The 18,315-nt window shown below is 44.9% G+C and overlaps 1 protein-coding gene across 3 annotated transcripts in view; it reads left to right on the top strand.

The window, feature by feature from the left end:
• Positions 1 to 17,929, top strand: part of LOC142488021 (uncharacterized) — a 323,903-nt gene extending 305,974 nt beyond the window's left edge. For 2 of the 3 annotated variants that reach the window (XM_075588366.1, XM_075588367.1), the window contains 4 exons: positions 3,585 to 3,698; positions 6,822 to 6,935; positions 7,312 to 7,425; positions 13,515 to 17,929. In XM_075588366.1, the coding sequence (XP_075444481.1) occupies positions 3,585 to 3,698; positions 6,822 to 6,935; positions 7,312 to 7,425; positions 13,515 to 16,873 (3,701 nt within the window). In that variant the 3' untranslated portion in view covers positions 16,874 to 17,929. Of the gene's footprint in view, positions 1 to 3,091; positions 3,207 to 3,584; positions 3,699 to 6,821; positions 6,936 to 7,311; positions 7,426 to 13,514 lie in introns of those variants that run through there. The other variant, XM_075588368.1, reaches the window with a different exon arrangement.
• The last annotated feature ends 386 nt before the right edge of the window (positions 17,930 to 18,315 follow it).

Genomic DNA, 18,315 nt, shown 5'->3' with positions numbered 1-18,315 from the left:
CCACTTTTAACACCTGCACCTCGTCGCCATGCATAAAAGGTAACACACATTGCATAGCCTCCCACTCGATCTGTATCTGAGCTTGCCCTTGTCCACATACTGCATTGTGCCATCTGCTTCCATGGATCAACCCCGATTCTACAGACGCAGGAACCCACTTGTGACGATAGCTTCCACAGGCTATTAATATTACACAAAATAACTGGGTTTGAACTGAACGAGGCTTAAGATATAATAAAGTGATTTTATTCCTTTGGATAGGTGAACACACAAAATAATACAGTAACAGACAAGAAGTACACTTACTTAGGGATTGGGAAGATGAGAAGTATTTTGCACAGCATTTCTTCAGCAATCAAGATGGTTTCAAGAAGAGACAATGGATATAGGGTGGACACAGTTTATAAACCTTTTACACCCTATTCTTAACATTGAGTACTAGGGATTGGTTTTCAATTACCTCCAGCCACTCTCTAACGTGGGAAAGCATTCTGACCCATGCCCCCCTGCTAGTTGGCACATGCGCAGTAGAACTCTGGGGTCTCATTTCTGGGGCCCCACATTTGCATCTGGAATGCCAGCCAGTCTAGGGCATATAATTCCTGGCAGGAAAGCCTTTGTTGTGAGGTGTGAAATGGAACACTTAAGGCCTGCTCTGGTTTGAGCCTTCTCCGCCCTCAGATAAACAGTGAGGGTGACAAAACCCTTTGAACAATACTTTAGTCCTAGACATTGGTATGCTTCCTTTGACCATCTGCTACATTATGGCCAAAGGAATTTCCTCTGGATCTTGTCCATACCTTAGGACACAGTATTAAAGATAAAACATAAACATATTAAAATATCCGGTTCCGTTGGGTCAAGCAGGTCCAAACTTCCCAGTCCTCAATGCCGGAACTGGGACACCATGTGGTCCAAAAAGCGACGTGCTATCACCTTCGGAACCGGAGTTACACAAATGCACCTTAAATCATTTTTCATTTTAATACAAAAATCTCAGCTAAAAAGAAATCTCAGCTTTTCACTAAATCCCCATTGAAAACAACGGGCTTCTCCGCCATAGACTTTCAATGGTAAACCGCCGCCATTGGTGGCTATGGGAATCCGCCGCCATAGACTTTCAACGGGGTCTCGTTTACAGGGAACAGGACTGAAACAGCAAGATTCTCCATTAGAATGCATTGAGCCCTAATGGCGGCCAATGGGGACCTGCAAAATGGGGCCTGTAAAGGCGGGAAAATTACACAAAGAGTGTAAAATGTCAGTGTTTCCCCAGGCACTCCTTTATATAAGCATGTCCTGCCAGGTACAAATGTGCTGAATGTGAGAAACTGGAAGTTATCGAGGAACAAATTAATGAGGCAGTGAGGGATTAAACTCCCCTATTTATTATGGTGGGGTAAGGTGAGGGGAAGTTACTGCACTGGTTCCTCTGCATTACCCACTTCTCACCGTATGAAATAGGAAAGTGAGACTGTGTCGGTATGGAGCAGAACTGCTGGACCTGAGAGAGTATTGGGAGCATTTATCAAAGTCTCACTCGTGTACAGTATCTGCTTTTTATTCATACTATGGAACTGTACAGTATGTTACTATGTTACACTATGAGACTTTACTGGTCTTTTGGCTGCTAATCTCCGACTCTCTTTATACTTTTCTAGATGGTTGTGTTGTGACACAATCCTGAGCCATTAAAGTTTTGCAGTGTTTGAAATTAAGTGCCTGTTTGCGGATGGACCATGTGTGTTTTTTGGGTGCCCCTGTCTTCTCCGACTCCTTTGGGGTTAATAATTTAGGTTTGAAAAAGCTGATACTAAATGCTGCATATTTGTCCAAAAAAAATGTTAATTCCAATTCTGTTTTATATACAGGCACATTCTAAAATCCAACACATATAGATTGAGTAACCTCCGGTCAGCACCTCCAGAGCAGCACTGCCCACTGCCAGCACCTCCAGAGCAGCGCTGCCCACTGCCAGCACCTCCAGAGCAGCGCTGCCCACTGCCAGCACCTCCAGAGCAGCACTGCCCACTGACAGCACCTCCAGAGCAGCACTGCCCGCTACCAGCACCTCCAGAGCTGCACTGCCCACTGCCAGATCATCCAGAGCGGCACTGCCCACTGCCAGCACCTCCAGAGCAGCACTGCCCACTGCCAGCACCTCCAGAGCAGCACTGCCCACTGCCAGCACCTCCCAAAGCAGCACTGCCCACTGCCAGCACCTCCCAGAGCAGCACTGCCCACTGCCAGCACCTCCAGAGCAGTACTGCCCACTGCCAGATCATCCAGAGCGGCACTGCCCACTGCCAGCACCTCCAGAGCAGCACTGCCCACTGCCAGCACCTCCAGAGCAGCACTGCCCACTGCCAGCACCTCCAGAGCAGCACTGCCCACTGCCAGCACCTCCCAGAGCAGCACTGCCCACTGCCAGCACCTCCAGAGCAGTACTGCCCACTGCCAGCATGGATCCACGCTTGTTAAGTGAGTAGAGGAGATATTTTGGTGTCTTTGAAATCTGCAAGGGGGGAATATCTGATTATTTTGCAGTTATGTGAGTCAAACACCCAAACTAATCTCGTTTTCTTACACCAGGTAAGAAGATAATATATATTCACCTCTGTCATGTTCTGCCTGAAGGGCTAGTACAGGCATACTCCGGTTTAAGGACACTCACTTTAGGTACACTCGCGAGTGAGGACATATCGCCCCATAGGCAAATGGCAGCTCGCGCATGCGCCCGTCAGCATGTCCTGAACAGCAATAACGGCTCCCTGTCTGTTCCGAAGCTGTGCGCAAGCGGGGAGACTTTAGTGCCTGTTACAAATGCGTTATTTACATCAGTTATGCATGTATAGGAAGATTGCAGTACAGTACATGCATCAATAAGTGGAAAAAAGGTAATGCTTCATTTTAAGTACATTTTCGCTTTACATACCTGCTCTGTACCCATTGCGTACGTTAATGCGGGGTATGCCTGTAATACATTCCTTTACAAGAGGTATTATATTATACCAATATCAGAGGAGGTAAAATCACAAGAAGCGCCCCCACTCCCAGCTTTACATGATGGGTTTCCCTTTTCTTATTGCCAGGTTTCCCTGTGATTGTGCTGGAGAGGTTAGAGATGAAATCAGAGAAAGAAGAGACCGACACAGAGGAACATCTGACCCCAATAAAGGAAGAAATAGATGCATTTCCTGTTTGTGGTAAGTACCCTTACATCCTAACTTGTCTGTATTCAGTATGTTTAAAAAATGGACTGAAATGTGTACAATATTTTGGGAAATAATATTAAAGCATGCATACAATTATAAGATACCTGTTCTAATGAAAAAAATCATTTGTCTAAGGTTATATTGGGAATATTATTGTTATTGAGGTTTGAACATTGGTAGCTTCAAAATGTTTTCAGCAATTGGGGGTAACATCTTCTTCAGCACTCAAAGGGTTACTAACAAAGTAAAATCAATCACTTCACCCCTCCCCCATAGGAATCAGTATAGAGTATTTCTGTATAAATTATGTCACAAGCAGCGCCCCCACTCCCAGCTTTACATGATGGATTTCCCTTTTCTTATTGCCAGGTTTCACAGTGGTTGTACCGGAGAGTTTAGAGATTAAGTCAGAGAAAGAAGAACCGAACCCAGAGGAACATCTGACCCCAATAAAGAGTGAAACTGTTCCATTTCCTGTCTCTGGTGAGTACCTTTTCCCCTTTGTCTGCACAAAGGGATGTTATCTTGTTACAAGGCGCATGGTCACATTTAGCGAATATTCATGGTTCATTGCCTCTAATAGGAAGTCCCCAGGCCTGCTGGGTGTTCTGGGACAAGCCTCATGCAGCAGAGTTAGAACTGCAATATGGCTCTCAGACACGTATAAAGGTTGGAAATGCAGAGTTATGGGTATCTGACCATCAATAGATGCGATAAAACATATTTGGGAAAACAAATTCAAGGGACCCTTCCCTAACTAACCAGGTTCCCCAGCTTAAACAATACCCTCTCATTTAGGGTCATTGGATACGCAATAATAGCCACAGTCTTTAGACATAGCTTAACTGATAGATGGGGACAGCGTCCCAAGAGTCCAGGCAATTCTTCCGGACAGTGAAAGTCACGATGGGGGCGTCCTCACCGACTGAATAGACATATTACACATTTGTTCCTCCATTTTTGCACTTTCGGGTGTATTTTTCACCCTGACCTCTGTAGGTGCTATTGCGTCAATACTTTTTACACTTTTCCCTGTGTATGCTGTATGCAGAACTGTTACTCACAGAGTCTGTACTTTACATCGGCTGGGCGGACATTTTAAACCCCCACATTTATTTGCAAACCCACAGTCTTTTTAGTGTCAACCCACATTCTCCACCATAAGTGACAAACGCCACCCTTGTGTAGCGCTGACGTCTGTCTGGGCTCTTACCGACACAGTCTTCTAGGGTTTATTTAGAAAAAACGCAAGAATAAGAAGTAGCAATATAGTGCGTAACTAAGAGTTCTGCCTGTTTTATTTCGTCCCAGTAAGGGACTGCAGATTCAATAGATAAATGTTGGAGGCACTCAGCCATTAACCATCAGAGGTTTACTCATATCAGTGTCTTAACTCTATGCCTAGGACATATTTGAAAATGAGAGGTAACTCTCAATGCATTACTTCCTGGTAAAATGTTTTATAAATAATAAATAAGTGACACTAAACATTTTAAACACCGTCACTTTAAGAAACAAAAGAAACCATAAAAGTAACACCTATCCCTTTTTAGGGATCTAACTATACAGTAGTATTAGCCTCTCTAACGGTTGTTGGGCCAACTTACCTGCTTCCCCAGCTTAAACAATATCCTCTCCTTTAGGGTCACTACATGCACAATAATATCCAGTCTTTAGACATAGCTTAACTGATAGATGGGGTCAGTGTCCCAAGAGTTATGGGTATCTGACCATCAATAGATGCGATAAAACACATTTGGGAAAAACAAATTCAAGGAACCCTTCCCTAACCAACCTGGTTCCCCAGCTTAAACAATACCCTCTCATTTAGGGTCACTAGATACACGAGGATCAGTACTGGGACCCCTGCTTTTTAACTTGTTTATTAATGACCTTGAGGTTGGGATCGAGAGCAAAGTCTCCATCTTTGCTGATGATACTACATTGTGTAAGGTAATAGAATCAGAGCAGGATATAATTTCTCTTCAGAAGGACTTGGAGAGACTGGAAACGTGGGCAGGTAAATGGCAAATGAGGTTTAATACAGATAAATGTAAGGTTATGCATTTGGGATGCAAGAATAAAAAGGCGACTTACAAATTAAATGGAGATATATTGGGGGAATCCTTGATGGAGAAGGATTTAGGAGTGCTTGTAGACAGCAGGCTTAGCAATAGTGCCCAATGTCATGCAGTAGCTGCAAAGGCAAACAAGATCTTATCTTGCATCAAACGGGCAATGGATGGAAGGGAAGTAAACATAATTATGCCCCTTTACAAAGCATTAGTAAGACCACACCTTGAATATGGAGTACAATTTTGGGCACCAATCCTAAGAAAAGACATTATGGAACTAGAGAGAGTGCAGAGAAGAGCCACCAAATTAATAAAGGGGATGGACATTCTAACTTATGAGGAGAGGCTAGCTAAATTAGATTTATTTACATTAGAAAAGAGGCGTGTAAGAGGGGATATGATAACTATATACAAATATATTCAGGGACAATACAAGGAGCTTTCAAAATAACTATTCATCCCACGGGCAGTACAAAGGACTCGGGGCCATCCCTTAAGGTTGGAGGAAAGGAGATTTCACCAGCAACAAAGGAAAGGGTTCTTTACAGTAAGGGCAGTTAAAATGTGGAATTCATTACCCATCGAGACTGTGATGGCAGATACAATAGATTTGTTCAAAAAAAGTTTGGACATCTTTTTAGATGGGAAAGGTATACAGGGATATACCAAATAAGTATACATGGGAAGGATGTTGATCCAGGGATTAATCCGATTGCAAATTCTTGGAGTCAGGAAGGAATTAATTTTTCTCCTTAATGGGGTTTTTTGTTTGCCTTCCTCTGGATCAATAAGTAAGTATAGATATAGAATAAAGTATCTGTTGTCTAAATTTAGCATAGGTTGAACTTGATGGACGTACGTCTTTTTTCAACCTCATCTACTATGTAACTATGTAACAATAATATCCAGTTTTTAGACATAGCTTAACTGATAGATGGGGACAGCGTCCCAAGAGTCCAGGTATTTCTTCCGGACAGTGAAAGTGATGGAACTGGATACAGGGGAGCAGCGTGTCCCCAGCCTCCAGGCTCAAGGAGAGAGAGAATGAAGCAGCACGGCTAGCTGCCATACAGTATATACCTGTTTCTGTGATTAGGAGAGCAGGTGAGGGAGAACTAGACCCATTGTAAACTGTGCCTGGACTTTCCATCCACCAGCCTGAGTAAATGTGAAGCTGTGGAATGGATCCTTTTGTACTATTCCTGCACTTTCTGACCGAAATCAGACAGAAAGCTGTCTAATATCCTGGGACTAAGTCACAGTATTTATCACGTTTTTCACTTTATTAAGTTAAGATTATTTAGCACATTTACTGTCATCACCTCCTTCTTGGAGCGTCTTTGTTTTCTATCACATGACCACCAGCAGGTAAGAAGATAATATATCTCCAACTCTTTGTCATTTTCTGCCATAGGGGCCAGTAATACATTTCTTTACAAGAGGTATTATATTATACCAATATCAGGAGGTGAAACCACAAGAGCCCCCACTCCCAGCTTTACATGATGGATTTTTCTTTTCTTATTGCCAGGTTTCCCAGTGGTTGTGCTGGAGAGTTTAGAGATTAAGTCAGAGATAGAAGAACCGAACACAGAGGAACATCTGACCCCAATAAAGGAAGAAATAGATGCTTTTCCTGTTTGTGGTAAGTACCCTTACATCCTCACTTACCTGTATTCAGTATGTTTAAAAATGGACTGAAATGTGTACAATATTTTGGGAAATAATATTAAAGCATGCATACAATTATAAGATACCTGTCCTAATGAAAAAAATCATTTGTCTAAGGTTATATTGGGAATATTATTGTTATTGAGGTTTGAACATTGGTAGCTTCAAAATGTTTTCAGCACTTGGGGGTAAAAACTTCTTAAGCACTCAAAGGGTTACTAACAAAGTAAAATCAATCACTTCACCCCTCCCCCATTGGAATCAGTATGGAGTATTTCTGTATACTGATATCACAAGAAGCGCCCCAACTCCCAGCTTTACATGATGGATTTCCCTTTTCTTATTGCCAGGTTTCCCAGTGGTTGTACTGGAGAGTTTAGAGATTAAGTTGGAGAAAGAAGAGCCAAACCCAGAGGAACACCTGACCCCAATAAAAAGTGAAACTGTTCCATTTCCTGTCTCTGGTGAGTACCTTTTTGGCTTTGTCTGCACAAAGGGAAGTTATCTTGTTACAAGGCGCATAGTCACATTAAGTGATTATTCATGGTTAATTGCCTCTCATAGGAAGTCCCCAGGCCTGCTGGGTGTTCTGGGACAAGCCACATGCAGCAGAGGTAGAAGTGCAATATGGCTCTCAAACACGTAAAAAGGTTGGAAATGCAGAGTTACTGTATCGGTATCTGGCCATCAATAGATGCGATAAAACACATTTGGGAAAACAAATTCAAGGGACCCTTCCCTAACAAACCTGGTTCCCCAGCTTAAACAATACCCTCTCATTTAGGGTCATTAGACACGCAATAATAGCCACAGTCTTTAGACATAGCTTAACTGATAGATGGGGACAGCGTCCCAAGAGTCCAGGCAATTCTTCCGGACAGTGAAAGTGATGGTGGGGGCGTCCTCCCCGAACTGGATACATGGGAGCAGCGTGCCCCCAGCCTCCAGGCTCTAGTAGAGATAATGAAGCAGCACGGCTAGCTGCCATAAATACCTGTTTCTGTAATTAGGAGAGCAGGTGAGGGAGAACGAGATGATTAAACTGACGAGTTTTCATCCCTCTGCAGGCAGCCTGTAGGACGATAGTTAGATAATTTTCTCTTTCCCTTCTTCCTTGGATAAGAGCTTTGCAGGGCTTCTGAATAATTTGAATGCTTTTCTCCCTTTTCAATACGTTTAGTCCACTTGTGAGAGAATCCTGTTCCTTGCGTACATCTCGCAGTTCTGCTCTCAGAGCCTCCATCTCTTCCTGGCGCTGGCTCTGTGTGCATGAATGCATCCCTCATTACGTTTAGGAACTCTGCCTTCATTACGTCTAGGGCCTCTACAAATCTCGTTGCTAGGGTCCCATCAGCTTGCCTTTCCCAGGTTTCTTTCTCCTGGTCATCCTGACTGTTGGGGATGGAGCAGCGTCTCTGCTCCTCTAGCTCTTGCTTCAGTTTCTGGACATTCTCGTGCTCCCTCTCATACTGCTCTGCGGGGACACACTGGGTACTCAGACGCTCATTCCTGAAAGGACACCACTTTGTGTGGTCAGACACGACACATTAAACACATTTTTTCCTCCATTTTTGCACTTTCAGGTGTATTCTTCAAAACCAGAGACAGAACATAAAACACAGACAGAGCTCAGTTTTAGCACATCCAGTGAAACTCATACACGGTACAGTGCCTAAATATATATGTATAAATATCTATTAAGTAAAATGGTCTTTTAGTTTGACATTTTTGGCCAAAATTGTTGTAAGCCCCTGAGCCACTGCACGGCAGACCACATTTCAAGGGTCCCTAACACTAATATAAATTCTTAATAACCTGTGTAATACCAGGAAGAATGATTTATAATAAATCTGTCAATATTAGTTGCAAAGTTCTAAGTCTGATTGAAGCTTTTATTAACCTGTACATTACCAGGAAAAGCACTCTGTATTAGATTTGTCACAACCATACTGCAAGCAAGCAAGTTCCCCTGAGTGGAAGATGCTATGGAGTGAGCCCTTAACCATTTAAATGTGGGAGGGGGTGAGCTTCAATTAGGTAGGAGGTTGCCACCCTCCAATCAGCTAAGACTAGCTGAACAAGAATTGTAAAACATACTGGACACCTAACAAGCTCCTATTGAACCCCAAAAATAACCACAACACATACTGTATATATAAACATATGAGTGTCACAGAGGAGTGCTACTGAGCATGGCAATATATATTTAAAACCAGAGACAGAACATAAAACACAGACAGAGCTCAGTTTTAGCACATCCAGTGAAACTCATACACGGTACCGTGCCTAAATATATATGTATAAATATCTATTAAGTAAAATGGTCTTTTAGTTTGACATTTTTGGCCAAAATTGTTGTAAGCCCGAGCCACTGCACGGCAGACCACATTTCAAGGGTCCCTAACACTAATATACGGTGTGTTTTATGTCCTATCCACTTATAAATTTGATGCTTTTTCATTTAATTTGTATTGTCCTTATGAGTCTATTTACGTTTTTTGTTATTGTATTCTTTATTGTGTCCTTTTACTGGATTTCTCCCCCCCTTCTTTCCGCGGTTACATTTCCCCCGGACTGTTTTCTTCCCATGGGACGTTTTTACCTGGGATACAGGTAGGCAGTGTTTCCGGCGGGGAGTGCCTATAACGTGACACTCTCTAGACTCCAGAAACCACTCTTTGATAAAGCGCCCATGGCGAGAAACGCGTTGGAGGTTTCTCTTGTAACTTGGGCTGTGTCTCGATAACTCTTATTTTTTTTCTACTTTTGCCTCCAGTTCTTCTTTTCTGCAGTGCTCCTTTTTTTCTTTGTTTTGAATGTGAGAGGAGAAGGAAAGAGAGGAGTCAAATATTACACCAAGGCCGCGTGCTTGGGAAATTATATGAATAGTATTTGTGACTGACAAAATATGACACAAAATGGAGCAGTTTAGTTTATGTGGGTCTTATGGCAGAAGATTACATGGGCAGTGTAGTCACTGCATCACTTAGATTGTAAGCTCTCCAGGACAGGGATTTCCGTTCCTGTTGTCTGATTTTGTTTGTTGCACTTATTGCATTATAATTCCCTGTACTGTATTGTTTCTGCTGTAAAGCGCTGAGTAAATTGTGGGCCTTATATAAATAAAGACATACATACAGTACCGACACACTTTATTGCAGTGTGGTCGGTACCGCAAGCCGGGAGATTTCCCGGCTTGCTAGTGGCCGCCCCTCGGCGCGGTCACGCATCTTCGGGAGCCTGCGCCCCCTGCACGCGCGTACAGGGCTCCCCGAGGGAGCCCTGGTGTCCCGCGATCTGCGGGACGGCGGCAGGGGGTTCCGGGGGACCCGGCGGACCCGGCAGCGGTAGGGAGAGCGCCCCGATCGGAGGGCGCTCTTCCGCTGCTTCGGCGCGCGCCCGTCACACTCGGGCGCGCGCCAGGCTACTGCTGCGGCCAAGAACGGGCAAATGCTCGAATAAACTTGGCCGCAGCAGTACATGGGCATCTACAGTATCTTTACACTATAGGTTGCTGTCTGGTTTAGTTGATATTATTAACGCACTTATATGATAGACCATGAGTTCCTTAACTTTACATCTCATGGACATTTTCAGTGTTAATTATTTGGAGGATGTACATGTATCCTTGAATAATGTAGGGGTGAGCAAACTTTTTATGCCGAGCCCCCCTTTTCATCTATGAAATTTCTCGGGCCCCCCTGCCTAATGTAATCAAAATCACATGACGTCAGCGCACGTGAGCTGGTTCAGCCAATAAGGGCGAACCAGCTTTGTGACACTTCTGCCACACGTCTATAATCTCCTGCAGCCAAGTTCATTCATCCACCTCCTTGCTACCTCCCTCCCCCCCCGCCTTTTTTTCCCCTTCCCCTCCCTTTTTTCCTTCTCTCATTTGCTTTCCCCAGTGTCATCCACTCCAATTTACCAGTTTTATGTATTATTTATTTATTCCCGTTTTAACTGTTGCCCAGGGATTAGGGATCCCCATAACCAAACTCAAGGGGGGTACTGATGGATCTCCCCTGCTGATCAATAATCCCAAGTGACCCCCACTGACACAAAGAAAAACCCTCAGCCCCCCAAAACTCATCCTCCTCCCAAGCCCCTCAATACTGCCATCTCTGCCTGACCTTCATCCCTCAGTTTTGCTGGGGGGGGGGGGGGTGAGGGGGGAAGCACTCCGTTGATCTCTTCCTGGTCATGCAGGAGCTCCCTGGGGATAGGGTTTTATGAGGCAGGGGCCTGCTCCGGCTCCTGCAGGTGCTGGAAGACCCTGCTACCAATGGGTGTGCAGCTCATTGGTCTGAAAGGGGAACCACCTCCTCCCCCGCCAGAACTCCCCTCCCCTCTCCCCCAGCAGCAGCAGACACAGCAAAGCGTGCAGCTGCAACATCAATCACTCCACGGTGCCGGCCAGACCTGCAGCGGGTTTGTCACTGCACTGGGGCGTGCTCCTCCCCTGGTCTCTTTGGACCCATTTCTCTTCAGGCTTCGTACCTCCGCAGCCACCGCGCACACCATGATATTGGCCGCCAGCTAGGGTTACCAGATTTTCAAAAGTAAAAACCGGGACACATCAAAAAAAGTATTTATCACAAATTACATCACTTAAAAATAAATATTATGATATTTGTCTAATAGCGTCCCCATTTATGCTGTATTATTAATCTCTCTCTCCCCGCCGCATCAGGACCTCTCTCCCCTCTTTCACAGTCCTCTCCCCCAGTCTCTCCCTCTCCCAGTATTTCTCACTCAATCTCCAGTGTCTCTCTATCCCTCCCCTCAGTGTCTCTCCCACCCCTACTCTGTTTCCCTCTCCCCAGTGTGTGTCTCTCTCTTTCTCCCTCCCCCTAGTGTCTCTCTCACTCCCACCAGTGTCTTTCTCTCACTACCCCCAGTGTCTCTCCCTCCCTCCGTGTTTCTCACTCTCTCCCTCCCCCCCAGTCTCTCTCACTCTCCCTCCCCTCAGTGTTAATCGCTCCCTCCCCCACTCTCTCTTTCCCTCCCCCAGTGTGTCTCTCTTTCTCACTCCCCTAGTGTCTCTCTCCCTTCCCCAGTGTCTCTCTCTCCCTCCCCCCAGTGTCTATCTCACTCTCCCTCCCCCCAGTGTTTTTCTCACACTCTCCCTCCAGCCATTTTCTCTCCCTCCCCCCAGTGTCTCTCACTCTCCCTCCCCCCAGTGTCTCTCTCCCTTCAGCCAGTGTCTCTCCTTCCAGCCAGTGTATGTGTGTTTCTCCCTTCCCATCAGTGTCTCTCTCCCACTCCCCCAATATGTCTCTCACCTCATATCTCTCTTTCACCCCCCCTTCCCATGACACACTTTCACACTCCCTCCCCATGACACACACTCACCCCCCTCCCCATGACATACTCTCACCCCCCTCCCCATGACACACTCACCCCCCTCCCCATGACATCTCACCCCCTCACCCCATGACACTCACACCCTCAAACTCTCACCCCCCTTCCCCATGACACACTCACGCCCTCACCACCCCTCCCCATGACACTCTCACCCCCTCACCCACCCTCCCCTTGAGACACTCACCCCCTCAACCCAAATAAACATGACACACTCACCCCCTCACACCCCCTCCCCTTGACACACCCCCCCCTCCCAATGACATTCTCACCTCTCACCCCCCTCCCCTTGACACACTCACCCCCTCAACCCCCATACCCATGACACACCCACCCCCTCACATTCCCTCCCCATGACACACACTCACCCTCCTCCCCATTCTTGCCTCCTCTACCCATGACACTCGCCCCCTCCCCATGACACGCATCCCCTCACCCCATGACACCCCCCTTCCCATGACACACTCACCCCCCTCCCCATGACGCACTCACCCCATGACACACCTTCACCTCCTCATCCCCCCACCCCATGACAACCCCTCACCCAACCTCACCATGGCACCCTCTCACCCCCCCTCCCCATGACACCCCCTCACACTTACGCTCTCATCACGCTGCATGCAACAAGGAGGATCTGCAAGAGCTGTGCAGCACAGCGCCACCTAATAACCGAAAGGGAAATTGCAGCTACCGACTGCTTTTCTCTCTGCTCCAGGCAAAATCGCGCCCCCTGGTTTGCGTACCGCTGGAATAATAATTTATACATATATAAATACAGGTTATATATGTATCAATGATTTCACTGTCAGAGCTTGTTAATAATTATTCTCTACTGGATACGTAGGAACCTTCTCCGTACTCGAATAGATGTTTCTTTACCCCCCGGGAGGCCTTTCCCACTGTTAGGGCGCTGGAAAAGTAGACGAGCAGCTCGGAGGAGAAGAGATTGAGTCGACACCAGTTAGCTTTGCTACAAATACATTTCAGGCCTTCGGGAACCACCAATGTCATTAGGGGCCACTGGATGTCCATGTGCCACAATTATAAAACTCTGGGTGAAGAGAATATTTTGTTAATTAAGTATTGGTGAAATAGATTCTTCAGTGTTTTGGATTTGTAATTTGCGTTCAGTCATTTGATTTACAGATTTGAAAACATTTGTTCTGTCTTTTTTGTTTACTTCTGTTAGAGAACGGCCTGGATGAGGAACAGAACTTGAGCTCTGATACATCCAGAAGCTGTCTGACTGCTCGCAGCCCAGAAGTGCCAAAACACAATGATTCCTGCCACATTTTAGACATGTGCAAGGAACCAGTGCTACATGATGGTGAATTTACATACCTTGTACAACACACAGCAGAGACGGACTCTAAATATGGGTCCAGCAAAAGGTATGAGAGAGATTTAAGAAGCCGTGGTGCTCAGCCTTTTCTCTGTCGTCAGTGTGGCAAAAGCTTCTCACTGGACAGGGACCTGCTCACACACCTTTGTGTCCCCACTAGAGAGCAAACCTTTACATGTACAGATGGTGGGAGGAGTTTCTCACTGAAGGGGAATCTTCTTCCACACCAGATGATTCAGACAGCAGTGACTCCTTTTACTTGTACAGTGTGTGGGAAACAGTTAAGTACTAAGTGGACCCTCCTCAATCACCAGATGGCTCATACAGGGGAGAAACCATTCACATGTACAGAGTGTGGGAAACAATTCAGTACTAAGAGCGACCTCCTCAGACACCAGATGACTCATACTGGAGAGAAACCATTCACATGTGCAGAGTGTAGTAAAAGCTTTTATCGGAAGACAGAATTCCTCAACCATGAGTGGATTCATACAGGGAAGAAACCATTCACATGTACAGAGTGTGGGAAACAATTCACAGCTAAGCACAGTCTCCTCAGGCACCAAAGGATTCATACAATAGGAAAACCATTCACATGTTCAAAGTGTGGGAAACAATTCAGTAGAATGAGCCACCTTCTCGGACACCAGATGTCTCATACTGGAGTGAAACCATTCACATGTACAGAGTGTGGGAAACAATTCAGTACTATGATCCACCTCCTAAGACACCATATGACTCATACTGGAGAGAAACCATTCACATGTACAGAGTGTAGTAAAAGCTTTTCTCAGAAGACACAGCTCCTCAACCATGAGCAGATTCATACAGGGATGAAACCATTCACATGTACAGAGTGTGGGAAACAATTCGGTACTAAGAGCGACCTCCTCAGACACCAGATGACTCATACTGGAGAGAAACCATTCACATGTTCAGAGTGTGGGAAACAATTTGGTACTAAGAGCGACCTCCTCAGACACCAGATGACTCATACTGGAGAGAAAGCATTCACATGTGCAAAGTGTAGTAAAAGCTTTTCTCTGAAGACGGATCTTCTCAAACATGAGCGGATTCATACAGGGGAGCAACTCTTCACATGTTCAGAGTGTGGGAAACAATTCAGTAGAATGAGCCACCTTCTCAGACACCAGATGACTCATACTGGAGAGAAACCATTCACATGTTCAGAGTGTGGGAAACAATTCAGTACTAAGAGCGACCTCCTCAGACACCAGATGACTCATACTGGAGAGAAACCATTCACATGTGCAGAGTGTAGTAAAAGCTTTTATCGGAAGACAGAATTCCTCAACCATGAGTGGATTCATACAGGGAAGAAACCATTCACATGTACAGAGTGTGGGAAACAATTCACAGCTAAGCACAGTCTCCTCAGGCACCAAAGGATTCATACAATAGGAAAACCATTCACATGTTCAAAGTGTGGGAAACAATTCAGTAGAATGAGCCACCTTCTCGGACACCAGATGTCTCATACTGGAGTGAAACCATTCACATGTACAGAGTGTGGGAAACAATTCAGTACTATGATCCACCTCCTAAGACACCATATGACTCATACTGGAGAGAAACCATTCACATGTACAGAGTGTAGTAAAAGCTTTTCTCAGAAGACACAGCTCCTCAACCATGAGCAGATTCATACAGGGATGAAACCATTCACATGTACAGAGTGTGGGAAACAATTCGGTACTAAGAGCGACCTCCTCAGACACCAGATGACTCATACTGGAGAGAAACCATTCACATGTTCAGAGTGTGGGAAACAATTTGGTACTAAGAGCGACCTCCTCAGACACCAGATGACTCATACTGGAGAGAAAGCATTCACATGTGCAAAGTGTAGTAAAAGCTTTTCTCTGAAGACGGATCTTCTCAAACATGAGCGGATTCATACAGGGGAGCAACTCTTCACATGTTCAGAGTGTGGGAAACAATTCAGTAGAATGAGCCACCTTCTCAGACACCAGATGACTCATACTGGAGAGAAACCATTCACATGTACAGAGTGTGGGAAACAATTCAGTACTATGAGCCACCTCCTCAGACACCATATGACTCATAAAGGAGAGAAACCCTTCACATGTACAGAGTGTGGGAAACAATTCAGTACTATGAGCCACCTCCACAGACACCAGATGACTCATACTGGAGAGAAACCATTCACTTGTACAGAGTGTAGTAAAAGCTTTTCTCGGAAGACACAGCTCCTCAACCATGAACAGATTCATACAGGGATGAAACCATTCACATGTACAGAGTGTGGGAAACAATTCAGTACTCAGAAAAATCTCCTCAGACACCATATGACTCATACAGGAGAGAAACCATTCACATGTACAGAGGGTAGTAAAAGCTTTTCTCTTAAGATGGATCTCCTCAAACATGAGCGGATTCATACAGGGGAGAAACCCTTCACATGTGCAGAGTTTGGGAAACAATTCAGTACTAAGAGCGACCTCCTCAGACACCAGATGACTCATTCTGGAGAGAAATCATTCACATGTTCAGAGCGTGGGAAACAATTTGGTACTAAGAGCGACCTCCTCAGACACCAGATGACTCATTCTGGAGAGAAACCATTCACATGTACAGAGTGTAGTAAAAGCTTTTCTCGAAAGACACAGCTCCTCAACCATGAGCAGATTCATACAGGGAAGAAACCCTTCACATGTACAGAGTGTGGGAAACAATTCAGTACTCGGAAAAATCTCCTCAGACACCATATGACTCATACAGGAGAGAAACCATTCACATGTGCAAAGTGTAGTAAAAGCTTTTCTCGGAAGACGGATCTCCTCAGACATGAGCGGATTCATACAGGGGAGAAACCCTTCACATGTGCAGAGTGTGGGAAACAATTCAGTACCATGAGCCACCTCCTAAGACACCATATGACTCATACTGGAGAGAAACCATTCACATGTGCAGAGTGTGGGAAACAATTCATTACTATAAGCCACCTCCTCAGACACCAGATGACTCATACTGGAGAGAAACCATTCACATGTACAGAGTGTAGTAAAAGCTTTTCTCGGAAGACAGACCTCCTCATCCATGAGCAGATTCATACAGGGAAGAAACCATTCACATGTGCAGTGTGTGGGGAACAATTCCATATTAAGAGCATCCTTCTCACACAACATATGACTCATACAGGGGAGAAACCCTTCACGTGTTAAGAGCAACCTCCTCAGACACCATATGACTCATACAGGAGAGAAACCATTCACATGTACAGAGTGTGGGAAAAGCTTTTCTCAAATGAGCCACCTCCTCACCCCCCACAGGATTCATACACGGGAGAAACCATTTCCATGTACATAGTGTGGGGAAAGCTTTTCACAGAGGATCAGCCTCATTACACACATGAGGATTCAGACACGAGATAAAATATGTGATTGTTCAAAGTAGGGTTGGGCAATATACCAGTAGCATAGTAATACTGCAGTAATAAAAATGGACGGTAACGCAATACTTGCCATTACTTCTTACCATGGCATACCTATCTGCAGCTGCAGAGTGTGGGTGGGTCTGGCAGAGAGGCGTAGGGGTGGGGACTGTGTCAGAGAGAGGACAGAGTGTGGGTCTGTTAGAGACAGTGGAGTGGGAGCGAGTCTGGGAGCTCCTTGACTTTCACATGCTGCAGCAATAAGGAATCCTCCTGCTGGTAATCTCACCCCTCCATATTAACCTCTTCCCCTCTGCCATGCCTCTTAACCCTTCCCTTCCACCATGACTCAACCCCTTTCTCTCCTCCCCCTTATTTCTCTTGGCTCTCACCCATACCTCTTGACCGCCTCCTTCCTCATGCCCATTAACCCACGCCTCCCCATGCCCTATTAATGTGTACAGGAGAAGGGGGTCGAGGGGGTAATTGTAAATTTTCTTACCAGGCACCCCAAAACTGGAACAACCACCGGAGACTCTCACATCTAACACCAGTTTACGTTCTTTCAAAACTAAGGCTGTCTCACATTTTAATCTGGTCTGTAACTGTTACATACGCCTATAATATATATTATCTTTAACTGTGCATGCAGTGCCTTGTATATAATGTATAACCTGTTCACTTATGTAACTGTATTTGTAACCATGTACTATTTGTCATCTTAACTCTATGCCCAGGACATACTTGAAAACGAGAGGTAACTCTCAATGTATTATTTCCTGGTAACACATTTTATAAATAAATAAAAATAAAATGGTGAAGAAAGGGGTCTTTCGTGTGGGTGTAGTTAGTGTAACATTTTCATTGAAACATTTTTTATTCTTAAAATTAAAATATACTAAAATGTATTTGCTTTTTTAAATTTTATTAAAAATTAAATGCATTTGTATAAGAAATGTTTCACAATTAATGACCTTGAACATTTTGAGGACTTTTGCTTTTTTCCTTTCTATTGGGTGTTAATATATTGCTGAATATTGTTATCACAATAAATTACTTAATACTCTTATGGTGGGAAGTATTTTTGTTATTGTCTAACCCTAGTTCAGGGTGTTGGAAACAATTCAGTACAAAGTGTGACCTCCTGTCACACCCAAGTATTTACACGGGAGAAACCATTTGCTTGTTCAGTGTGGGAAACAATTCAGTGTTAGGATCACCTCTTCAGAAACC

This window comes from Ascaphus truei, chromosome 2 (assembly GCF_040206685.1).
Source record: "Ascaphus truei isolate aAscTru1 chromosome 2, aAscTru1.hap1, whole genome shotgun sequence".
Lineage (NCBI taxonomy): Eukaryota > Metazoa > Chordata > Amphibia > Anura > Ascaphidae > Ascaphus > Ascaphus truei.
Note: the sequence above shows the minus strand (reverse complement) of the source record. Positions and strands in the feature narration are given on the sequence as shown.